The sequence below is a fragment of the Apium graveolens genome, chromosome 3 (assembly GCF_009905375.1).
Source record: "Apium graveolens cultivar Ventura chromosome 3, ASM990537v1, whole genome shotgun sequence".
NCBI lineage: Eukaryota > Viridiplantae > Streptophyta > Magnoliopsida > Apiales > Apiaceae > Apium > Apium graveolens.
Genome location: NC_133649.1, coordinates 12,456,294 through 12,476,688, shown reverse-complemented (window position 1 = coordinate 12,476,688; position 20,395 = coordinate 12,456,294). Strand labels below are relative to the sequence as shown.

Below are 20,395 nucleotides of genomic sequence, written 5' to 3'. Positions count from 1 at the left end.
ATTTGAACTTCAATTTGATTCTCTTCTTTAACTATTTCAAATAAATAAACATAGATTAAACAAAAAATAAAACATTCGTGCATTGTATGCCGAAGAATTAAAAATATGGTACTCAATCACTCGATACTGTATTTGGATTTATAAAATACACAAAATTGTTTTATGTTAATCATGCTACTTTTTAAAATCTAAATAAAGATAATTTGCCGGTGTAATGGTCTTGTAATAAAATAAATTAATATACATTATTCATCTTAGTTAAAATAAAATTGTATTATTAGTCGGGCTTAAAATAAATTTAAAATCAAACTGGGTATAATTAGGGGTGAAAAACTAAAATGCCCACCATTTGGAAAAAATCTGCCCAAAATACATATTGGTCGGATATTCCGTATTTTTTAAACACTGAATACGCATGTGGGGGATGCAGATTCTATTTTTAAAATTTTAACAAAGATTACGCATGTTCAACATGCATATTCACTTTTTATTTTTTTGTGAATACGCATGTTGAATATGCGTATTTTTTGTAAAATCAAAAGTGAATATGCATGTTCAACATGCGTATTCTATGTTAAAATTTAAAAGGCTGAATACGCATTTCTGAAATGCGTTTTTCGTGGGTATTTTGGACGACTCACGCGCATCTGGACATTTTGGGCATTTGAAGGTGGAAAGTGGTGTATTTTGGGCATTATTTCTATAATTAGTTGGATTTGGTCGATATAGTGGATTTTGGGATAAAACAAAATACACTAACAAATAATATTGATTCGGTTGAAAAATTATATTATCGAACAGGTAATTCGTCGATTGGTATAATAACGTCGGGTTAAAATAAATTAATATATATTATTCACCCATGCTAAAAATTATAAAACTGATCCATGATAAAACAAAATTATATTTAAAATAAAATTCGACCAGTTAAAATTAAATTATATATATCATGCATTTAAGTTAAAATAAAAGTATATAATTGATTCTTTTTTGAAAAAAAAATAATCAAACTAAAGACATTTAGTTGGATTTGATCTGTATAAAGATTTTTCAAATAAAATCAAATTAAATGTGATTCATATAATATTGATTTAGGTCAAAACTTATAATTTTAAAAATAATTATTTCGTGAGTGCACATAGTAATAACAATAATACTTTATATTTTAAATAATAATATTATTATTTATCAAATTTAAATACATATAAGTAAAAGTATCAAATTAGATGTGTATGTTTATAATTATTATCGTATCATATAAAATTTTGAATAAACAAATTATGCATCTTAAACCTTTCAATTTAATTTATATTTGACCAAATTATATAATTTAGAAAAAATCGTACACCGTACGGGTTTCAAACTAGTAATAATAATAAGATCGGTGATTAAGTGCATACTATTAATAAAATATAATTTTTTTTAAGAAAAGTTGCAATTCAAAATTAATAGAAATATTTAATTATGATATATTGACTTAGTTTGACTATCATGTATCCCTAAATCCTAAACTCTAATTATTGAATAATTTTTTACAGTTGAATTACTTTTATTTCTTCCGAAAATTTACTTGATCGATTCATTTCTTTCAAAATCTCGTGTAGTATCTAATTTATATACAGTATGTACTAACTTTTTAACTACTAAATAATGAGTATTAATTATTATATATAATCCAACTATAATAAAATATGTATATATCACTAAAATTTAAAATATGAACTAATGATATGTGTTATTATTTGTAAATATTATGAAAACTTAATGAAATTGAAATAAAATTATATATTATTATTTAATTAATTAAATTGCTTACAATCAATACTGCGATTAATTACTGATTATCCGATTAATTACTGAAAGGTACCTATAATATTAACATATAAAAGGGATATTCTCTATGGTAGCTTTTCTCGCTGGTACCATCAATTTATTGGCTTTCACCCGTGATAATAATGTACATTTGATTTCTCATTTCAGATACCCTTGTGTTAAGTAAAATGTAATAAAAATTGGAAAACAATTTGTGTTTGAAATCTTTGCAAAAATACTCGAAATGTGAGATGCCCTCCGTATCCGGGATTTAGATTTAGGAGTCACTAACCGATAAACAATACTATAATATGCTCAACGGAATAAAATAATAAATATGACCCCTTGCATACAATTGGATAGATCACAGGTTATAGGATGAAACATGCACTACTACAAACCAAAGTTATTATAACCCATAAACCAAAAACTATTTACAAGCACACAACTCCTGATCAAACCTAGAACTCGGGCTAATAATAAACAAGTAAGAGCGAATGAAATGTTCAACAAGCAGTATATAGATTATAATTAAAACAACAACCACAATATTTCTGAACAATAGAACTGATCAGTAATATTTGAGTAAAACCAAAAGTTAATATAAGCTTTAATGTTTAAACAACATTTTAATTAAACTCAATTATACACTATGTTGTTTCTGATGATCAGTCCTGAAACAGCTCCGGTATCCATCAGCCATACCATAGCACCGGTATCCCTCAACAATACCGGTAAATATAAGATATCCTAAAAGGCATATATTCGTCTTGCAAGATATTACACTTTTATATAATAACTTGCGTTGGACATGTGTCTCGGCCTCTTACGTTAACCAATAATCAATCCATAAAATATTTTTATTAACAGAGTCGTATCAATGACATCCGTGTCAATTTAACTTCCCGTTTCTCATGGTCCGAAGTAATCGCAACAACTGATGGCGGAATAACTATAATAAATAGTTATTATTTAATCTCATAACAAAGTTTCACTGTATAGTATATATCTTGATAGTATAGTTATTCACTATCTATCAAGTGGAAGATTCGTTTTAGCATAACAATTACTAGAGTAAAAGAATTTCATTAAATCACTGACTGTTTGTATGTAATGCATCACGAGAATATTTATAAATAATTATAATATTTTGAATATCTAAAATAATAAACTATTCTAGAATTATAATAGACAAGACATACTTGCATAATCATAATTAAGCAATCTGATATGTAAAACGTTAAACTATTCTGAAATTAGAATATTATAGAAAACTTGTCTGGTATGCACAATAACCAGTGTTCCATAAATCGCTAGGCGTGCCAGGGCGGTGAGGGTACCTTCGAAAGATTAATCGGCAAGTCGGAGATTAATCGGACCGATTAATCGGAACATTAATCTGAAGAATATAAATATTATTTTTAATTTTTATAATTATATAATGATCAATATGTCAAATATTTGTTTGAAAAAAGAAATTAGAATGATATTAAACAATATCTACACATTTGACATGCGTTATATACTAATTATTGAGTTTACAATATTAACTATATTTTAATTCACACTTTTAAATTAATTATAATATGTTAATTTTATATTTTAAGTGAGAAAGTAAATATATTTAATTACTTGTTACTTATTACCAATACTTTATATTAGAAATTAACATGATATTGTGTGAAATTATGAAATTAATGAATTAAATTATTAAAAGGTAAAAAAAATATTTTTTTTAATTATTTTCCGCCTAGACCGCCTAGGACCGATTTTTGACCGCCTAGCCTGCCTAATCCCGATTTTGACCCGATTTTTTGAAAAAACGCCTAAATCACCGCCTAGGTCCGAGTCGGGGCGTTTTACCACCGCCTAGCGCCTAGGCGCCGCCTAGGCGGCCGCCTAGACCGATTTTTAGAACACTGACAATAACTCCTCACTATAACCTCAACTTATAACTGACTGTCTGTATGTAATGCATCACGAGAATATTTATAAACAATAATACTATTTTGAATATCTAAAATAATAAACTATTCTAGAATTAGAATAGATAAGACATAGTTGCATGATCATAATTAAGCAATCCGATATGTAAAACGTTAAACTATTCTGAAATTAGAATAGTATAGAAAACTTGTCTGGTATGCACAATAACTCCTCACTATAACCTCAACTTATAACTGCTGGCTACCAACTCAGTCTAACACCTGACTGCGCTCCTCGTTACTCGATTCTATAAACAAAACTACTATTTCAATTAACAAAACTAAACTTGATTGACGTAACAATACGTCTCGACGTCTACCTGATCGTTTATATCTAATCATGACATTGAAAACTGTAAACAGATAGCAGGCGGGTCACATAGCTTGTAATCATGTTCATGTAATACGTAAACACATAATTCATGTAACACATAAGTCAAATCGTCAAAAGACAGGGCTCGGTACTTTTAAAACTGGAATCAGATCAAAAATATGATTTATCGATCAATGGTCCGACTCAGACGACTCGAAAAATAAATGACCTTTCAATATAAAAGGATTTAGGTCTCGAAAGTATTTTTATTAGAAGCATAATATTTTTCTGAGTCTAGATGCGTTCGTTTCGTATTTAACGGATAAACGGTAAATTTATTATGAATAAATACGAATAATTCAATTAATAATGATATTGATTGAATATTCAATACCTAAATATAATTTTAAAACGCCAAAATTAATTTTTAGGAAATATTTGGATTAATTATAAATATTATTTTTTTAACTATTTATAAATTAAATTAATTGATTAAATAAATTAATTGATTAATTAAATCATAAATAAATAATTAAAATAAATTATAAATAATTAAATCAAATTTATATTTTGAAAAATAATAAAAGAAAAAAATATTTTTTTTGAAATTAAAATAATTTAGTTAATTATTTAAAATAATTAACTAAATTATTTTTGAAATTTAAAATAAATTTTGAATTATTTTTAAAATAAAATCTGCATAAACATATTTTTGAATTTGGAATTGCTGAAAACGGGCAAATGGGTTGTTCAATAATAGGGCGGGTCAGTCATGAACCGTCGAAAAATCTGCAATTTCAGGAGAGCTGCAGAAAAATCCGGCAGGTTTTGACAAACCCGCTGCAACCCCGATTAATCCAAAACAACAGGTTTTCTTGAATCCAAATTCGTTCAACAACTGTTCAACAACAACAAATACACAACAACATCATCAAACAGATCACAAAGTTAAAAATCAGGCCAAATCTCTATTAACTCCTACGAAAAACTCGAATAATCCGGCGAAACACTAATCGATTCAATTCTAAACCAAATTTAATAATCCATATATGAAAATAAAGGCTATAACTCGTACAATTCAAACCCATTAACAAAAACATCCAACAATCAGTACATTAAACCAGAAAATCGAAATTAAAAATTAAAGAAAACACAAAACTCGAGTATCCAATTCACGTAATCAAATCGATACAAACAATACATGATTCGACTCTAAACGATCCCATAAATCTTGTTATAGCATTAAAATCAATCAACAATCAATCAAAATCATAAATCTGAATTCGAATTCATATTGACGGAAATCAAAATCACAAAATACACAACCTTATGCCGTGATTCTGGTACCAAAATGAAGTGGACACTCGGAACTTTGATTTGGTATCAATATCGTAAAAAACTGATGATTAAATCCCCTTGAATAGGCTTTTTGCTCAAGAACAAACCCTAGCCCCTAATTTCCTATATTCTATTTTTTTCCTAATATTTGGATAAATATGAAAATTAAAAATTAAAATTCAGCTATTTATATTTTTGAAAAAATAAATACTCCAAAATTATTTAAGCGCGTTTTTATCCCTTAATTAAAATAATTAATTCAAAAATAATAATTACGAGAAATATTTTTTAATCGGAAAAATATAATTTTTTTCCAAAATTCCCCAAAAAATATGAATGATTCAAAAATGCAAAAATAATGGATCTTTGAAATATGCATCATTTTATAAAAATAAAAAATATGAATTTTGTGACTTTTGAGGTCCCAACAGGGTCCTGACCCGTTGATTTTTGAAAAACCGAAACATTTCTAAAGTAACAGTAAACCTTGAAAACATGTATAATGCATGCAAATACACACAAAACAAAACAAGTATCTCGATAAAAATGCTAATAAACACGCGTACATATCACGTATTCTTTCATACGATTGTATTTTAAACACGTAACAAATAATCGAAAAAATTTATGATCATTACGGGACCACAAATAACAACTACCGCATGTCATATCATGGCAATAAACATTTTAAGTTATACAAACACATAATATTTATTTATCACAAAATGTTAACAAAATTTTTACGAATATTACAAAATGGACCTTTAAATCTTTTAAAACAGAGTTAAAATTGGTGATATATATTTAAATTTCAAAACCAAACTTGCCTAATAATATTTCACTTATACTGAATTAAAAAATCTATTTTATGCATTTTTCACAAAGAATTGAAATATACAATCTATTTTCTAACCGAATCCAATTACATTAGATTTTACCTAATATGAGGGTATTTGAAACAAAAAATCAAATATATACCACAAGTAAAAAGTTAATAAATTGATAATATGAGCAAGAAAAAACATTTTTATAATGATATCAACTAGAATATCCCAATATAAAATTTAGAGCGGTTAAATGCAAGTACAATAGTGCTGAGTGGTCCTGCGTGACCTGGTACCCAACAAGGAGCGTCCGTGTTGATAAGTGTTAATCTGTGCTGAGCCACACACTCATAACAGTGACTTCACTCCCCACATCAATTATGTAGTACGTTTTTATCTACAAATCACGAATAAAAACAATTTGGGTTTACTTCACTACGCAACAATTTACATTTACAAAGTCTCCGCTGATTTTCAATTTCTATATTTTGATCGATTTGTTTTATCACTGTCATCTATAATATTACGTCAGATGCATACATTAATTCTAAACTCATGCATGACATGTATAATATATAGAGCACATTTGGCCATAACTTCCCGGACATGATACGGAACGTATCAAATATATTTATTTTTTCTATTCATTTTAATATTATGCTTGATTTTTACTCATAGTTTAACGTGATTTAAAAGAAGTATTTATTCTAAAAAAATTCGGGACGAGACAACGTGAAACTGAATACATGATCTATAACGATAAATGATATACTCTTAATCATTTGAGTTATCTAATTGTGCTAAGGGCTATTATTTTTATGAAAATATTTTTTTTTAAAAAGTAAGTATTCAAGTTTGTTTATAATATTGTCAAGAAATGGGTGAATATTCGGGGAGGTAGCAAGTCGTACATGAATTTCCCGTCTGGCCGAATTTTAATATCATGTCAAGAAATTAGTGATTTTAAAATTTTAAGATAGGGTAAAGACCCTTTATAATTTATAGCATTATAGATTAGCATGTTAACAAATAACTCAAAGTGGGAAATACACAAATTTACATCCCACCAACAATGATTGGCATGTCCAGGCATGGAAGTCTTAACCGTGAATAATCTCGACTCTCTAGCTCACGCTACCTGCTCTGAGTGACTGTGTCTGATGTAAGAGACAGCTAATGATAAACTCATACCTGACTCACATTGAAGTGATCAGCCCATGCACGGCCCATTCTATCTTTTTGGCTGGCCCGCTAATATCTTGCCCAATCTATATTGTTTTCCTAACCAACTTTTCTGTCCCTTTTTAGCCTGTGAAAAAGTTTATTCAATTTATTTTAAATTTTATTTATTTTTATTTTAATGGTTACGTGGTAAACTAATACTTGCTTCAACAAATACAACTGACATTGATTCAAAGGACTAATTCACAAACAATTAAACATTACACTCAACCAACCTCAAGAATGTTTAGTACTACAGATTACACAAATGTGATACTGTGAGAATATAAGCAAAAAAACACTAGTTATATTTTATTTTCACAAACACTTTGGTTTTAAGGTAAAAATATCGAAAAACATGAAATTTTTCAAGACCAAACAAGGGTAGTGGCAGGCTGAAATGCGAGCGCAACTTCAAAATTAGCCTCGGCATTGTGCAGGGAGTTTAAGACCACACTTCTTAGGCACTGCCATGGCATTTTTCGGACTTATTCCGTACTGCAGAAACTTGTCCTTGTACTTGCACAGACATGGCAACTTCACCTTGTGCATCACCTTGCAACACCCTTTTGTTGGCCATGAAGGTTTGTTGCCTGTGATTGCTGGCAGACATTCGCCAAGCTCGGAAACTCTCACGTTGCATATGGTTGGAGTTTTATTCGCAGCCTCCACTGCAGCTAGTACCACCATTGCCATCAAGAAAGACATCATAATGCCAGTGGAAGCCATTGTGTTTGTTTGGTTTTTTCTTACTGTAATGCTTAGATTTACAAGTATGCTTTGTAATGCTAATAGGGTGTTAATTTATAGGAACTTTGTTTTGGACTTATTCAGCATGTGAACTCTGGTTACTCTTTGTTTAATTCTCTTAAGACTAAGAATGTCTTGTGAGTCCAGTCACGGGGAATAATGTCACGTAAAGGAATGTTAATCTATGCTAATTGCTAAACAGCTCGAGTTGAACTCAAGAAAAAAAAGAGAAGAAAATGATTAATCAAATCTCATCAGCATCACACATCTGGTAATTAGTCTGAATATTAGTTTATGTACAAATTCGGGATGCTGATCACTTGCAAACCTAGATAGCTCTTTTTCGGATGATTGAACCTACCTTGCTCTCTGTTTCTTCTTTTTCTCTCCAACTCTGATCAATGAAATGCCTGCGATACCAGTAAATGTGCAACTGTAGCTAAACTTGAACAGATAAATCGACTTTTTGTCAGGTCGAAGTTGAAGACAGTATGTATTAATCAGACTAAACCTGAACACTGTAAGAACTGAAACTTCAAAAGTTTAGGGTCAGCCAAATTAGTCAATAGTCTATGGACTATGGACCTAGACATATTTGGATCTGATCAATATTAAGAAAAAACAAAATGGTGTTTTGGCCTTTAGGATAGTGTAGAACCAATCATTCAAAACTGTGATTTGAGTATTGAGGGAAGACATGTGAATCCACATTGTCAAAGTTGGTCTATCTGGAAATCAGGAAAGGAAGAAGATCTCATTTTCATTATTCAGATTCGGATTGATCGAGCTGTAGAAAGCATATTTGACAGTTTCAGATGAAAAATAGCATTTTTCTTCCACGGCAATGCTAAATAACATAATATCTTTTATGCCATTATAATTATCTTTTAGAAATTAAATCATCATCCAAACCGAAATTTCAGAAATCTATTAATTCTGGCGATAACAAATGAAAACCAGTGACATAGTAGGGCTGGGGGTGGCGTGGGGTTGTTTGAAGGGGAAAACACCAATACCTAAAGATGCATTATCTCTTGACAGCATTAGCATCAGGCCACAGCATCAGATTTAAAATTCTGGTTATGTTTTCCTTCGATTTTTCTAAGTTCTGCTACTTTCCAGGTGTAACAAACTCCCAATGTATGACACTAAAATTAAACCTGGAAACCATCTATGTAGTAAGTTGTCCTAATTCACACCAATATTTGTTGTTATACACTTCTAATGTTGACATTCAAACAGTTGCAAAATGGAATTTAACTGTCTCTTTCCAAGTGTTTGAGATGATTAGTAAATCTCTGATCACTGTGTAGTTAGCTTCTTCTTTTTTTCAAGCAATGACATTATATTCTAGAGAGTAGAGAGTAAGCAAATTTACAGAAACAGATTAACTTATTAAGCATATTTGTGAAAATTTTGCTTCAAGTACAAGTTCCAAAACGATTTTGTGTAATATGACTCTGCAAAGTTTCAAATCATGTACATTAGTTAACTTTCAAGAAGTGATCCAAACTTTTCTGAAGATTTATTACATTCATCTTCTTCAAAGTCACATGCGTTAAGTCCTCTTCCACGCGAGATTTAGGAGAGCCGGTTATGTATCACTCCGTTAAAACTCATTTCAGAGACAGAGGACACAAGTTCAAACCTCCAAAATCTAAATTGAACAAAGAAGTTAATTAATTAACATGGTTTAGAATGATCCTGATTTCCCGCTCCTGAGAACAACACATATAAAAGTTCCAAACACCACACCACTTTGGGCTCAGTGGCTCACAACTACAAGTCCACAACTTGGGCTTACAACTACAATTTAATTTCTTGATCCAGATATATTTTCATGTGACTTTAGACAAAGTATTTTTCAATTTGATTTCGTTCTACTATTTGCTTTGTTAATGTCTCTCGTAAAATCATGCATGAGATTATTTAGATGAGTTGGTTACTTAACGATCTGACGTTTATATTTGTAAACCTTGAAGTGGTACGAAAATAGAAAAAAAACAGTCACACGATCAAGCAAAATGTAAGAGATTTAGGGAGTATAATATAATTTCTTAAAAAAAATCATAATATATAAGTGTTCTACATATAACAACTTCTTCCCTTTTTTCTCTCTTTCTATCCCCACATAACTATCCGGATCACCATAGGACCATTTCTTCTTCCACTTTAATTGTTCAAACTATCACTCTTATTTACATCATCATTTTTCACCCCTCTTAAAGCTCTTCTTTCTTTTTTGATGCATTGTTCCTTATAGACTATTTCATGTAACTTATCATAAATCTTTAAGTCTTCATCCATCAGGTACATTGTTCACCAACTTAATATCTTCCAAAAACTGTTAATTTTGTACCATTTTTGCAGCTTTGTGTGTAAAATACCATTCTTGCATTTGCAATTTTAGAGCGTTGCATGTGCATGATCAAGCTATCATCGTATGGAGAGAAAAAAAATCATCACAGAGATAACTATAGCAATCATGTCAGATTGATTGATCAGCCCAATTCCTCTGTAAATGTAACAGTGTGTAGTGAGTTTTGTCCATCGTCTTATAGTATAGCAGATACTCATCTTTCACCGTAATAACAAAAAAAGAAAATCACATTGAGGACTAGGATGTTGAGGGTTTCAGAGTATCTGAGATTCTGAGTATCTAGTTACTTAAATTTTGATTATCTGGGAAAAAGAACTTTTTTCAGTATCTATTTTTCTTACAATATTGTATACTTGATACAGTAGATTTTTTTAAAAAAAAACCGTAAATCATACTTGGATAGTGCAAGATGATGATTGCTAAACATAGTTTTCAATCGAATTGTTTGATAGGAATGGCGACAGATGAAAGTATGGCTACAACATCGATAAACTCAGAGGAGGCCTCTGACACAGAAGGAGGAAGTTTAAGCAGGCAGCATAGTGATTCATCTATATGTCAAACTGAAGATGAAGAAGACCCGAGGGTACTATTAGGCCCCAAAATGAGTATCAGACAACATCTTGAGATAGACAAGGTCAGTTCCTTTAAGCATCCTTAGTACATTTCCGTATTTTCAGTTTTTTCAGTTACAAATAACTATGTGGTTTAGGATGATGATAGTCTAAGGAGGTGGAAAGAACAACTTCTTGGAAGCGTAGAGGCAACTGAAGGTACTTTCACAAGAACATTATATGTTTCTCACACACAATACCCAAATTTGTCATTCATGTATTATTAATCTTCCTTTTTGATACATTTTTGTATTGTTGATTTTGTTAGAAGTTCAAGAACCGGATGTGAAAATCCTCAGTCTGGCAATCGTTACTGCTGATAGACGTGATCTGGTTCTAGATATACCAGAGTCCGGGAACTCAAATGGCCTATGGTTTACGCTAAAAGAAGGTAGCAAATATCGCTTGAGATTTTCTATCAAGGTCAGCAATGATATTGTTTGTGGCCTCAAATATACCAACACCGTCTGGAAAACTGGTGTCAAGGGTAATCTTTCTTTCAGTTACCATCCAAATGTTCATAGTTTTCGTGTAAAACCTATGTTGATCATTACATCTAAACAATTATGTTGCGAATTACTATAATTTAGTTGACAGCTCAAAGGAAATGATGGGAACATTTAGTCCTCAAGCAGAGCCTTACACACATGTAATGCCAGAAGAAACTACCCCGTCTGGTTATTTTGCACGAGGGTCTTATACAGCAAAAACCAAGGTAATTTTGCAAAATTAATCTTAGGTTTTCCATGTTAAGTAACCGGTTACTCCAAAACCTTAAGGTGTCGGAGGAAGGACCCAACACAATATTATGTTATTCAGCATTCCATTGCCATTTTAAATTCCTATAATCATTTTACTTAACTTAGCTGAAGGTAACATAAAATTTGTCACTCACAAATATTGTTCTTGATTTAATCAGTTTGTTGACGATGACAAGAACTGTTACTTAGAACTGAACTACACATTCGATATCCGGAAAGAATGGCCTGAAATATAGTGATGAATTCAAGAGTATGATGAGCTGCATTGATACGCTGTACACACTCGGACTGGGGACACTGGAAAATCTCAGCAAAAAGTGAAGGTCTAATGAAGTTAGTACAGCAATGGCACAGGATTGCAGGAGGCAAACAAATTTTATGTCTAAGCGTTTATCATTTGAATTCGCAGTTTCTGAGTTTTTTTTTAAGTTGTAGTTGAAATTTGACAGGTTGATCATCTTTTCCTAACAAATTTCTTTCCAGATAATTCCTCTGTTTATAGAGTACTTCTTCCAATTTTTCTTCTTTATTTCTTTTGTCACCCTTAAGTTTTTTTAATGATTGGTTTTTTCAATCAAACACAAATGATAAACGAGGTTCAAAATGAACAAAAAACAAACCTTTTCAACGCCTATCGCGTTCTTCTCAATTCATTTTATTAAAAAAAGACTAATTTACATTTTACATTTCAAAACTTTGCCCACATCTCATTTTGATCTCATTATTTTTAACCTAAATAGTTTATATCCTAAACTTAAAAAATGATGACTTTTTGCATCTCATTAATAATTTTTACCTTAATTCAAACGTTAACGTTAATTGTCAGAAGGACATTTTTGGTGAAATTTTTATATTTCAGTTTGCATCCTATTTTTTTTTCAAATCTCACTTGCCATCCTAGAATTTTGTAATTCATATTATCAAAAAATAATTATAATATCCCATTGCCAAAAAATAATCGTGTTATATTATTTTTAATATTCACGTTAGGATTTTAAAACTGGGATGCTGTTATGGATAAAAACTTACAGTATATTTATTGCTAGGGTTCGTGAGTTTCGATACTCGATTTGACTGCTCTTTTGTTTCGTGACTCAATCTGCCTTAATAAGATGCCTACGTACCTTGTTGTATGCCAAAGATCAAGTCAACAAACGTAGTTCTATTTGGTGGGGGTGAGACCCTATATATAGGTGTTGAACACCTTGAATTAGATTAGATTTAGGAGACTTGGTGGGCAAGTCTCAGAATTAGTATGGACTTTGAAGTCCCAGGAAATAGGAATCTGATTCCTTATACTATGAGACCTCTTGGAGGCGAATCCACAAGGTTTCATACCTTTATTAGGACTTTCCTTAATAGCTGATTTTTCCCATATTTACTAATTACGAAAATAATAAATATTCAGGGCTATTGGGTCTTCTTTGTTCCATCAGGCCTGGTCAATGTGTTAACCTTCTTGGGCATGATCAATGTGTTAACCTTCTTGGTCTGAACGTCATACATATGACCTTCTTTAATGGGCCTTGCAGTCCTAGATATAATTAATGCAACATTAATGACGTAATTAAGGTTTATTTTATACCCTATCATTTGCCCCCAACTTCTGAGAAATCGTATTGGATTTCGTTGAAGTTAAGCTCATCTAGTCCCTTCAGGGTATCGTTTTTAACGTGAAGTGTGGAGCGACTTACATATTCACAACGATGTTCGCCCTTTTTAAGGCTTCATGATAGTTATCGGGGCTTCCCTAGTTTTCCGGGATTTTTTATGTACCCTCGGGTATTTTTTTCCTCAATTTTCCAAGGAATATTTTGTCAATTTTTTTTTAATATTATTTTATAAATTTCTTGAATTTTTGGGAATTTTTGGCTATTTCCATAGATAAAATCGACCAGGATTCAGGCTGGATCGACCAGGATTCCTGATCGAAATCAACCAGGATCATGGTCGACTTATCTCCAATTCTGTCACTCTGGTCGACAAGGATTTCGACCAGGATTCCTGATCGATATCGATCAGGATTCTGGTCGACTTATGCTCAATTCCACCATTCTGGTCGAAGTAAAATTCGACCAGGATTCTCCTTTCATCGATCATGATCCCTGATCGATTTCGATCAGGATTCTGACTCATCTTTGGTCAATTTTAACCTTTTGGTCAAGGGACAATTCGATCAGGATTTTGCCATTGTAGATCAGGATTCCTGATCGATTTCGATCAAGACTCTGATTGAACTAAGCAAGTTTCTACCACTCTAATCGAATGAAGATTTGATCAGAATTCTTTCTTCATCGATCAGGACTCTGATCGACTCAAATGATTTTCTACCCCTCAAATCGAATGAAAATTTGATCAAGGTTCCCTTCATCATCGATCAGGACTCTGATCGACTTAAATATTTTTCTCCCACTCTAAATGAATGAAAACTCGATCAGAATTCATTCTTCATCGATCGGGACTCTGATCGACTTAAATGATTTTTTACCCCTCTAATCGAATGAAAATTTGATCAAGGTTCCCTTCATCATCAATCAGGACTCTGATCGACTTAAATACTTTTCTACCACTCTAATCGAATGAAAATTCGATCAAGGTGACCCTTTTTTAGCCGAAATTCTGGTCGACTTTTGACCTTTCAGATTCTTTTTCACCTTCTAGATTGTCCTGGAAACATCTTTTCTAGTAGGCTTTCCTTGATTGGGCCTTGCCTTCATGGGCTTTTAGTCGATTCACTTTCCAAAACTTTGGCTATATAAGTGTGGTGAGAAGTGAGAATTCTCATTTCACTTCTCACTCTCAAAATCTCTCAAAATCTCTTTACTTTCTCTCTAAGAAAGGCGATTTCCGGCGAGTCCCTCAGCCGCAACTCCACCGTTAGTCTACCTTCTTCCTCCTTTTTCTGCATTTCAAGCTTTCAGCCCAAGAATTTTAATGGTTGATCGTGATCTTGCTCGTTTGGCAAAGATGAACTCATCCAAGAGAGGTACCACTATTCATATCCAATCTCCTTATACTTCCCTCATAGACATGACAAATTCTAGGGGGGATGAACATCCCTCCCTTTCTGATTTAGATTCTTACAATCACGGTAATATATTCCACAAACTTGATGGTAGGATAGAAAGTCTTAATAGCACGTATAAACTCCCCCCTGACCTTAGAATTACTCCGGCCGCCTCTGGGGATAGGTATTGTAACTAGGTGGGGGATACCATTTTTATTTATCGAGGAGCCCTAACTGCGGGTCTAAGGTTCCCATTTTATGAGTTCATCCCCCATCTTTTAGCAGATGTTCAAGTAAACCCATGTCAGCTTCCCCCAAACGCATGGAGAAATATTTTATGTTTCATGGTCTTATGTCTTAGGAACAAGTTCCCCCTTTCCGTTGTTGTTTTTAGGAAAATTTTCCAATTCTATAATAGTTCTTTAACTCAACCGGGCTGGGTTTTTATTCGCCAACGGCCCACAATCCCTCATATTTTTTTATAGTAACTCCATTGTGGAAAACAACCCAAAATGGAGAGACGAATTTGTTAGGTTAACGTTGGCTGGAGGTGATTGGGCTACCCTTTTTCGTAGGCCCTTTTTCAAGGTAGTAGATGGTAGCCCAACTAGTATTAGGCTTACCGACGAGGAGGAGGCCGTTTATCAAGCCCTCATTTGAGATAATGGCCAAACAGACACATGGACTCTTGTAGAGGAGTTCTTTTGAAGAAAGTGGGCCTTTCTCAGGCCAGTGATAGGGGTAATTTAATCTGTTTCCCTTGTTTTTCTTTTATAATCTGTCAACATTTATAATTGTTAACACTTTCCTTCTTTTATTTCAGCTTGCGAGGACATTAATAATATGAACAGGCCTAAGGAGGGGGAATTGGGCCGCCGGAAGAGGGCCAAACTCGACAAGGACCCTAGGAGCAAACCTGATGGGCCTTCTTTTCTTAAGCCCCATGTTCCGGTAGTGGAACTGGGAGATGATGTGGATCCTCCTCTGAATGCGCACTCTTTTAGGCCCAATTGGGGCTTTAGGAGAAGTTATACGGTGGTTGGATCCACCAAGCATGCTAAGGATTGGTCCTATCATTCCATCACTCCCCACAATTTTATTGATATCATGACGGGGAGTGACATAGAGACCATTGAGCTTCTAGGTTCGCAGGCCCAAGCTTCGGTAATATTTCTATCTTATCTTTTAATTTTAACTTTTTTTTCTTCTATAAATCTTTGTTAAATCCTCCTTTCTTTGTGCAGAGTAACACTTAATTCCAGGAGACCCTTCATCAGGCTAGGTCCTGGAAGGAGAACTCTGATACTTATGAGAAGGATATGAACAAATGGAAGGAGAGGGCCGAGGTCTTAGAGAAGAAGCTGAAGATGAAGGGGGAGGAGCTGTCAAAGGCTCATGTTGAGCTGGTTAAGCTCCGGAGTGATAAGGAAACCATCATTGATAACAACATGGATTTCCAGAAATTTAAGGATCTCACGAAGATTCATGATGAGGGTCTTTATCCTCTTCAGTTTACTCAAGGGTGGGATGCAACGGTGAAGGTAGTGTTTGAGAAGCATCCTGGCTTGATAGAGGCCAATGACTTTATCAGTCCTGAGCAGCCAGAGACTTAAGATAGCCTGAATGCTCTCTTCAATCCTCCCCGAGATGATGATCGCATCCTAGATCCCAGCATTACCTCTCCTCCAGCTTCTCCTGCAAAGGATGCCGAGCCTTCTTCCAATGTTGAGAAGGGAGATATCGAGAAAGAGCAAGGGAAAGATGGCTCCAACATGGAGGAGTAGAAATTCTAGTCTTTTCAGACTTTATGTTTATTATTTTTATTCTGATGTATTCTGAACTTATTTCCCTTCGGGGACTATTTATGTTATTTTAAGTTGTTTGTTTGCTTTTTTACTATTTTTTCAAAGTACTTGTACTATTTTATGGGAGTTAGATAGTTTACTTGCCTTTTCGTAGCTTTTTCTTATATTTCTTCGTACTTGTACTTTAAAAAAATGGATAAGCAAACTAAACCACACATTTCTAAGATAAGATGAACCATTAGATAAGTTTATGGAAGCTTTATAAATTGTAAACTCTTGGGATTCATCCCTTACATAAGTCTTTGCAGAGCTAGAACTCGAAATAATAGTCTTAAAAAACTAAAACATGAAATCCTAAGAAAGCAAAGCTTCAAGGTGCTTTTCAACCTACTTGTCATTTTGAAAAGCGAGAATCTTGTTCATCCATCTTACACATAGTAGGTTTTCAGGTTCTGTACGTGCCAAGTCCTTGGTATTTCAAAACCATCCATAGTCTCTAATTTGTAGGATCCTCTTCCTTGAACACTCTTAACTTTGTACGGTCCTTCCCAGTTTGGGGCGAGCTTTCCTGTCTTCCCTACTCCAAAAGCTTCCACCTTCCTTAGGACAAAATCTCCTTACTTGAATAATCTCTCTTTCACCCTTAGGTTGTAATAAAAAGAGGTCTTTTTATGACATTCCACGATCTTTGCATGCGTCGCATCTCGTACTTCATCTATTAAATCTAGGGATAATCTTTGCCCCTCCTCATTTTCCTCAGCATTAAAAGCTTGGATTCTGGGAGATGGGTACGATATTAATACAGGAACAATTGTTTCTGCCCCATATGCTAACATGAAAGGAGTTACTCCGGCAGTGACTCTACAAGTAGTCCTGTAAGCCCAATATATTGGGAGTATTTCATCCACCCAATTATTCCCGGATTTTTCAATCCTCTTCTTCAACCCATCTAAAATTATATAGTTTTCCACTTCCGCTTGCCCATTGGCTTGTGGATGAGCTACGGAGGTAAACCATAACTCGATCTCATTCTCCTCGCAATACTTCCTGAACTCTTCATTATTAAATTGTGTTCCATTATCGGTGACCAGGATACGGGGGATTCCATATCTGCACATGATGTTTTCCCACAGGAAATTGTGTAACCTGCTTGGTTGTGATCTTGGCTAAAGGTTTAGCTTCAATCCACTTAGTAAAATAATCTATAGCTACAATCAAGAACTTCCTTTAAGCAGTGACCATGGGGACAGGCCCAAGTATATCCATTCCCCACATGGCAAAGGGAATGGGTGAATTAATGGAAGTCAACATCTCAAGGGGGGTGTCGAACAACCGGTCCATGTTTCTGACAACGATCACACTTCTTCACATATTCTTTGGCATCGTCCATCATCTCTAGCCAGTAAAAGCCTAAACGGGTCATCTTATGTTCCAGTGCTCTGCCCCCTAAGTGTTGCCTATAAATACCTGCATGTACTTCTTCGAGAGCCAAATGTGCTTCATCAGGTCTGAGACATCTTAAGTAAGGAACCACATAAGATCTTTTATACAGAATCCCATCGATCAAGGAATATCTCAGTGCTCGAACAACCAATTTTCGTGCTTCAGTCACATCGTTTGGCAGCCAACCAGTTTGAATATGGGCCTCAATGGGATCTATCCATGATGTCCCCAACCCAATATGGGCTACAAGTTTAACATCAATGCTTTGTGTTTTCAAAACGCGGAAGTATACACTTCCTGAACTTTTCTCTATCTATGATGAAGCGAACTTAGATAATGCATCTGCTTTAGCATTTTCCTCTCTTGAAATGTGAACAACATGGCATTCATCGAATTGAGTCATCACATCCCTTACTAGGCGGACATACTTAGCCATTGTTTCATCTTTTGCCTCGAACTCTCCCTTGACCTGGGATATGACAAGCTTCGAATCCCCACAGACTTTCAAGTTCTTGATCCTCAATGTTCCTGCTAGGCCAAGGCCATCTATCAGAGCTTCATACCCAACTTCATTATTTGTGGTTGGGAAGTCTAACTTTATGGCATTTTCAATCAAGAACCCATCCGGGCTTTGTAAAATAAGCCATGCTCCACTTGAATTTATTTTTGATGCTCCATCAAAATAGAGAACCCAATATTCCTTCTCTTTAATGCCCTCTTCTTTGTCTCCTTTATTACCTTCTGTGTCTTGAGATATAGTATCTTCCTGCCCCCAACTTCTTGGTTAGGTATGGTATACTCCACCACGAAGTCAGCCAATGCTTGTGCTTTTATTGTCATTCACGGCTTGTACTTGATGTCAAATTCTCCCAGTTCTATTTCCCATTTAATCAGTCTCCCACTAGATTTGGGACTGTGAATGATATTTATCAAGGGCTGATTTGTTAGCACTTTAATTTTATGATCTTGGAAGTAGGGACGCAACTTCCTTGAAGCAATTACAAGGGCTAAAGCAAACTTTTCAACAGTCGAATAATTCAACTCAGCTCCGTGCAGAAACTTACTGACATAATATACGGGTTTCTGGAATTTTAGTTCCTCCTTAACCAATACAACGCTCAAGTCATTTTCTTAAACGGCCAAATATAAGTACGAAGTTTCATTCAGAGTTGGTTTAGCCAACAATGGGGCTTGAACCACGTACTTCTTTAATCCTTCAAACGCCTCCTGAATTTCCTCAGTCCATATGAAATCTTTCACTTTCTTCAAGGATTTGAAGAATGGCAAGCACTTGTCTCTGAATTTGGGGATGAATCGTCCTAGAGCCGCACCTCTTTCAGTGAGTTTCTGAATGTCCTTTATGGAACGTGGTGGTTCCATATCCAGGATAGCTTTTATTTTATCAGGATTGGCCTCGATTCCTCTCTTGGAGACCATCACTACTAGAAAAAGTAGAATAGACATCGGCTAAAAACCGATGTCTATGAACAGAAAAATCTGATATCTTCGTGGGTGATGTTAAAGACCTCCCATTTAACATCAGTTTTAAATTGATGTTAAATAAGACGTATAACATCAGTTTTTAAAGATGTTAAATTTCTAATGTATATCTAATCTTCATATATTATCATAATATGATATTTTTATCAATTTAAACATATGTGAGATAAGAAAAATATTTTTATTTACCCATTAAACTGATGTTACTAATACCGGTAACAACGGTTTTCAAGTTAAACCGATGCAAACATAACTTTTGACATCGGTTCTTTATTTCAAACCGATATCTATTGGTGACAAACCGATGTCTATAAAACTTAATAACATCTGTTTTCTGTTTTAAGATTTTTCTGTATTAGTATTTAACATCGGTTTTAATCAGTATTACTGATGTCAATGTTCAACTAAAACTGATGTATTAAGCTTTGACATACATCATTTTCCACTGTATTGATGTCTATACCTGTTTTATTAATGCACATTTTAAAAATAAAGATGCCAAAAATTTGTCAAACCAATGGACTACCAAAATCAATTGCTGTAAAATACCAGTTATCTATAAATCTAACAACCAATATTCAAACATCCGGTTCAATAAATTCATCTAATCCAAACATCAAGTACTACACATATCCATCCATC

The 20,395-nt window shown here is 33.5% G+C and overlaps 2 protein-coding genes across 3 annotated transcripts; one reads left to right on the top strand and one right to left on the bottom strand.

Moving 5' to 3' along the window:
- Positions 1 to 7,913: 7,913 nt before the first annotated feature.
- LOC141713892 (putative lipid-transfer protein DIR1) lies at positions 7,914 to 8,222 on the bottom strand. Its single transcript, XM_074517457.1, has one exon. The coding sequence runs from the start codon at positions 8,220 to 8,222 to the stop codon at positions 7,914 to 7,916; it is 309 nt and encodes a 102-aa protein (XP_074373558.1).
- A 2,181-nt stretch (positions 8,223 to 10,403) lies between these two features.
- On the top strand, positions 10,404 to 12,485 carry LOC141710600 (rho GDP-dissociation inhibitor 1-like). Of its 2 annotated transcripts, none has more exons than XM_074513171.1 (6): positions 10,404 to 10,553; positions 11,076 to 11,260; positions 11,336 to 11,396; positions 11,509 to 11,724; positions 11,828 to 11,952; positions 12,157 to 12,485. In XM_074513171.1, the coding sequence occupies exons 2-6, from the start codon at positions 11,078 to 11,080 to the stop codon at positions 12,232 to 12,234; spliced, it is 663 nt and encodes a 220-aa protein (XP_074369272.1). In that variant the 5' UTR covers positions 10,404 to 10,553; positions 11,076 to 11,077; the 3' UTR covers positions 12,235 to 12,485. The 2 variants fall into 2 exon arrangements, with proteins under 2 accessions (XP_074369272.1, XP_074369271.1); XM_074513170.1 differs by having other exon boundaries at positions 10,405 to 10,553; positions 11,506 to 11,724.
- The last annotated feature ends 7,910 nt before the right edge of the window (positions 12,486 to 20,395 follow it).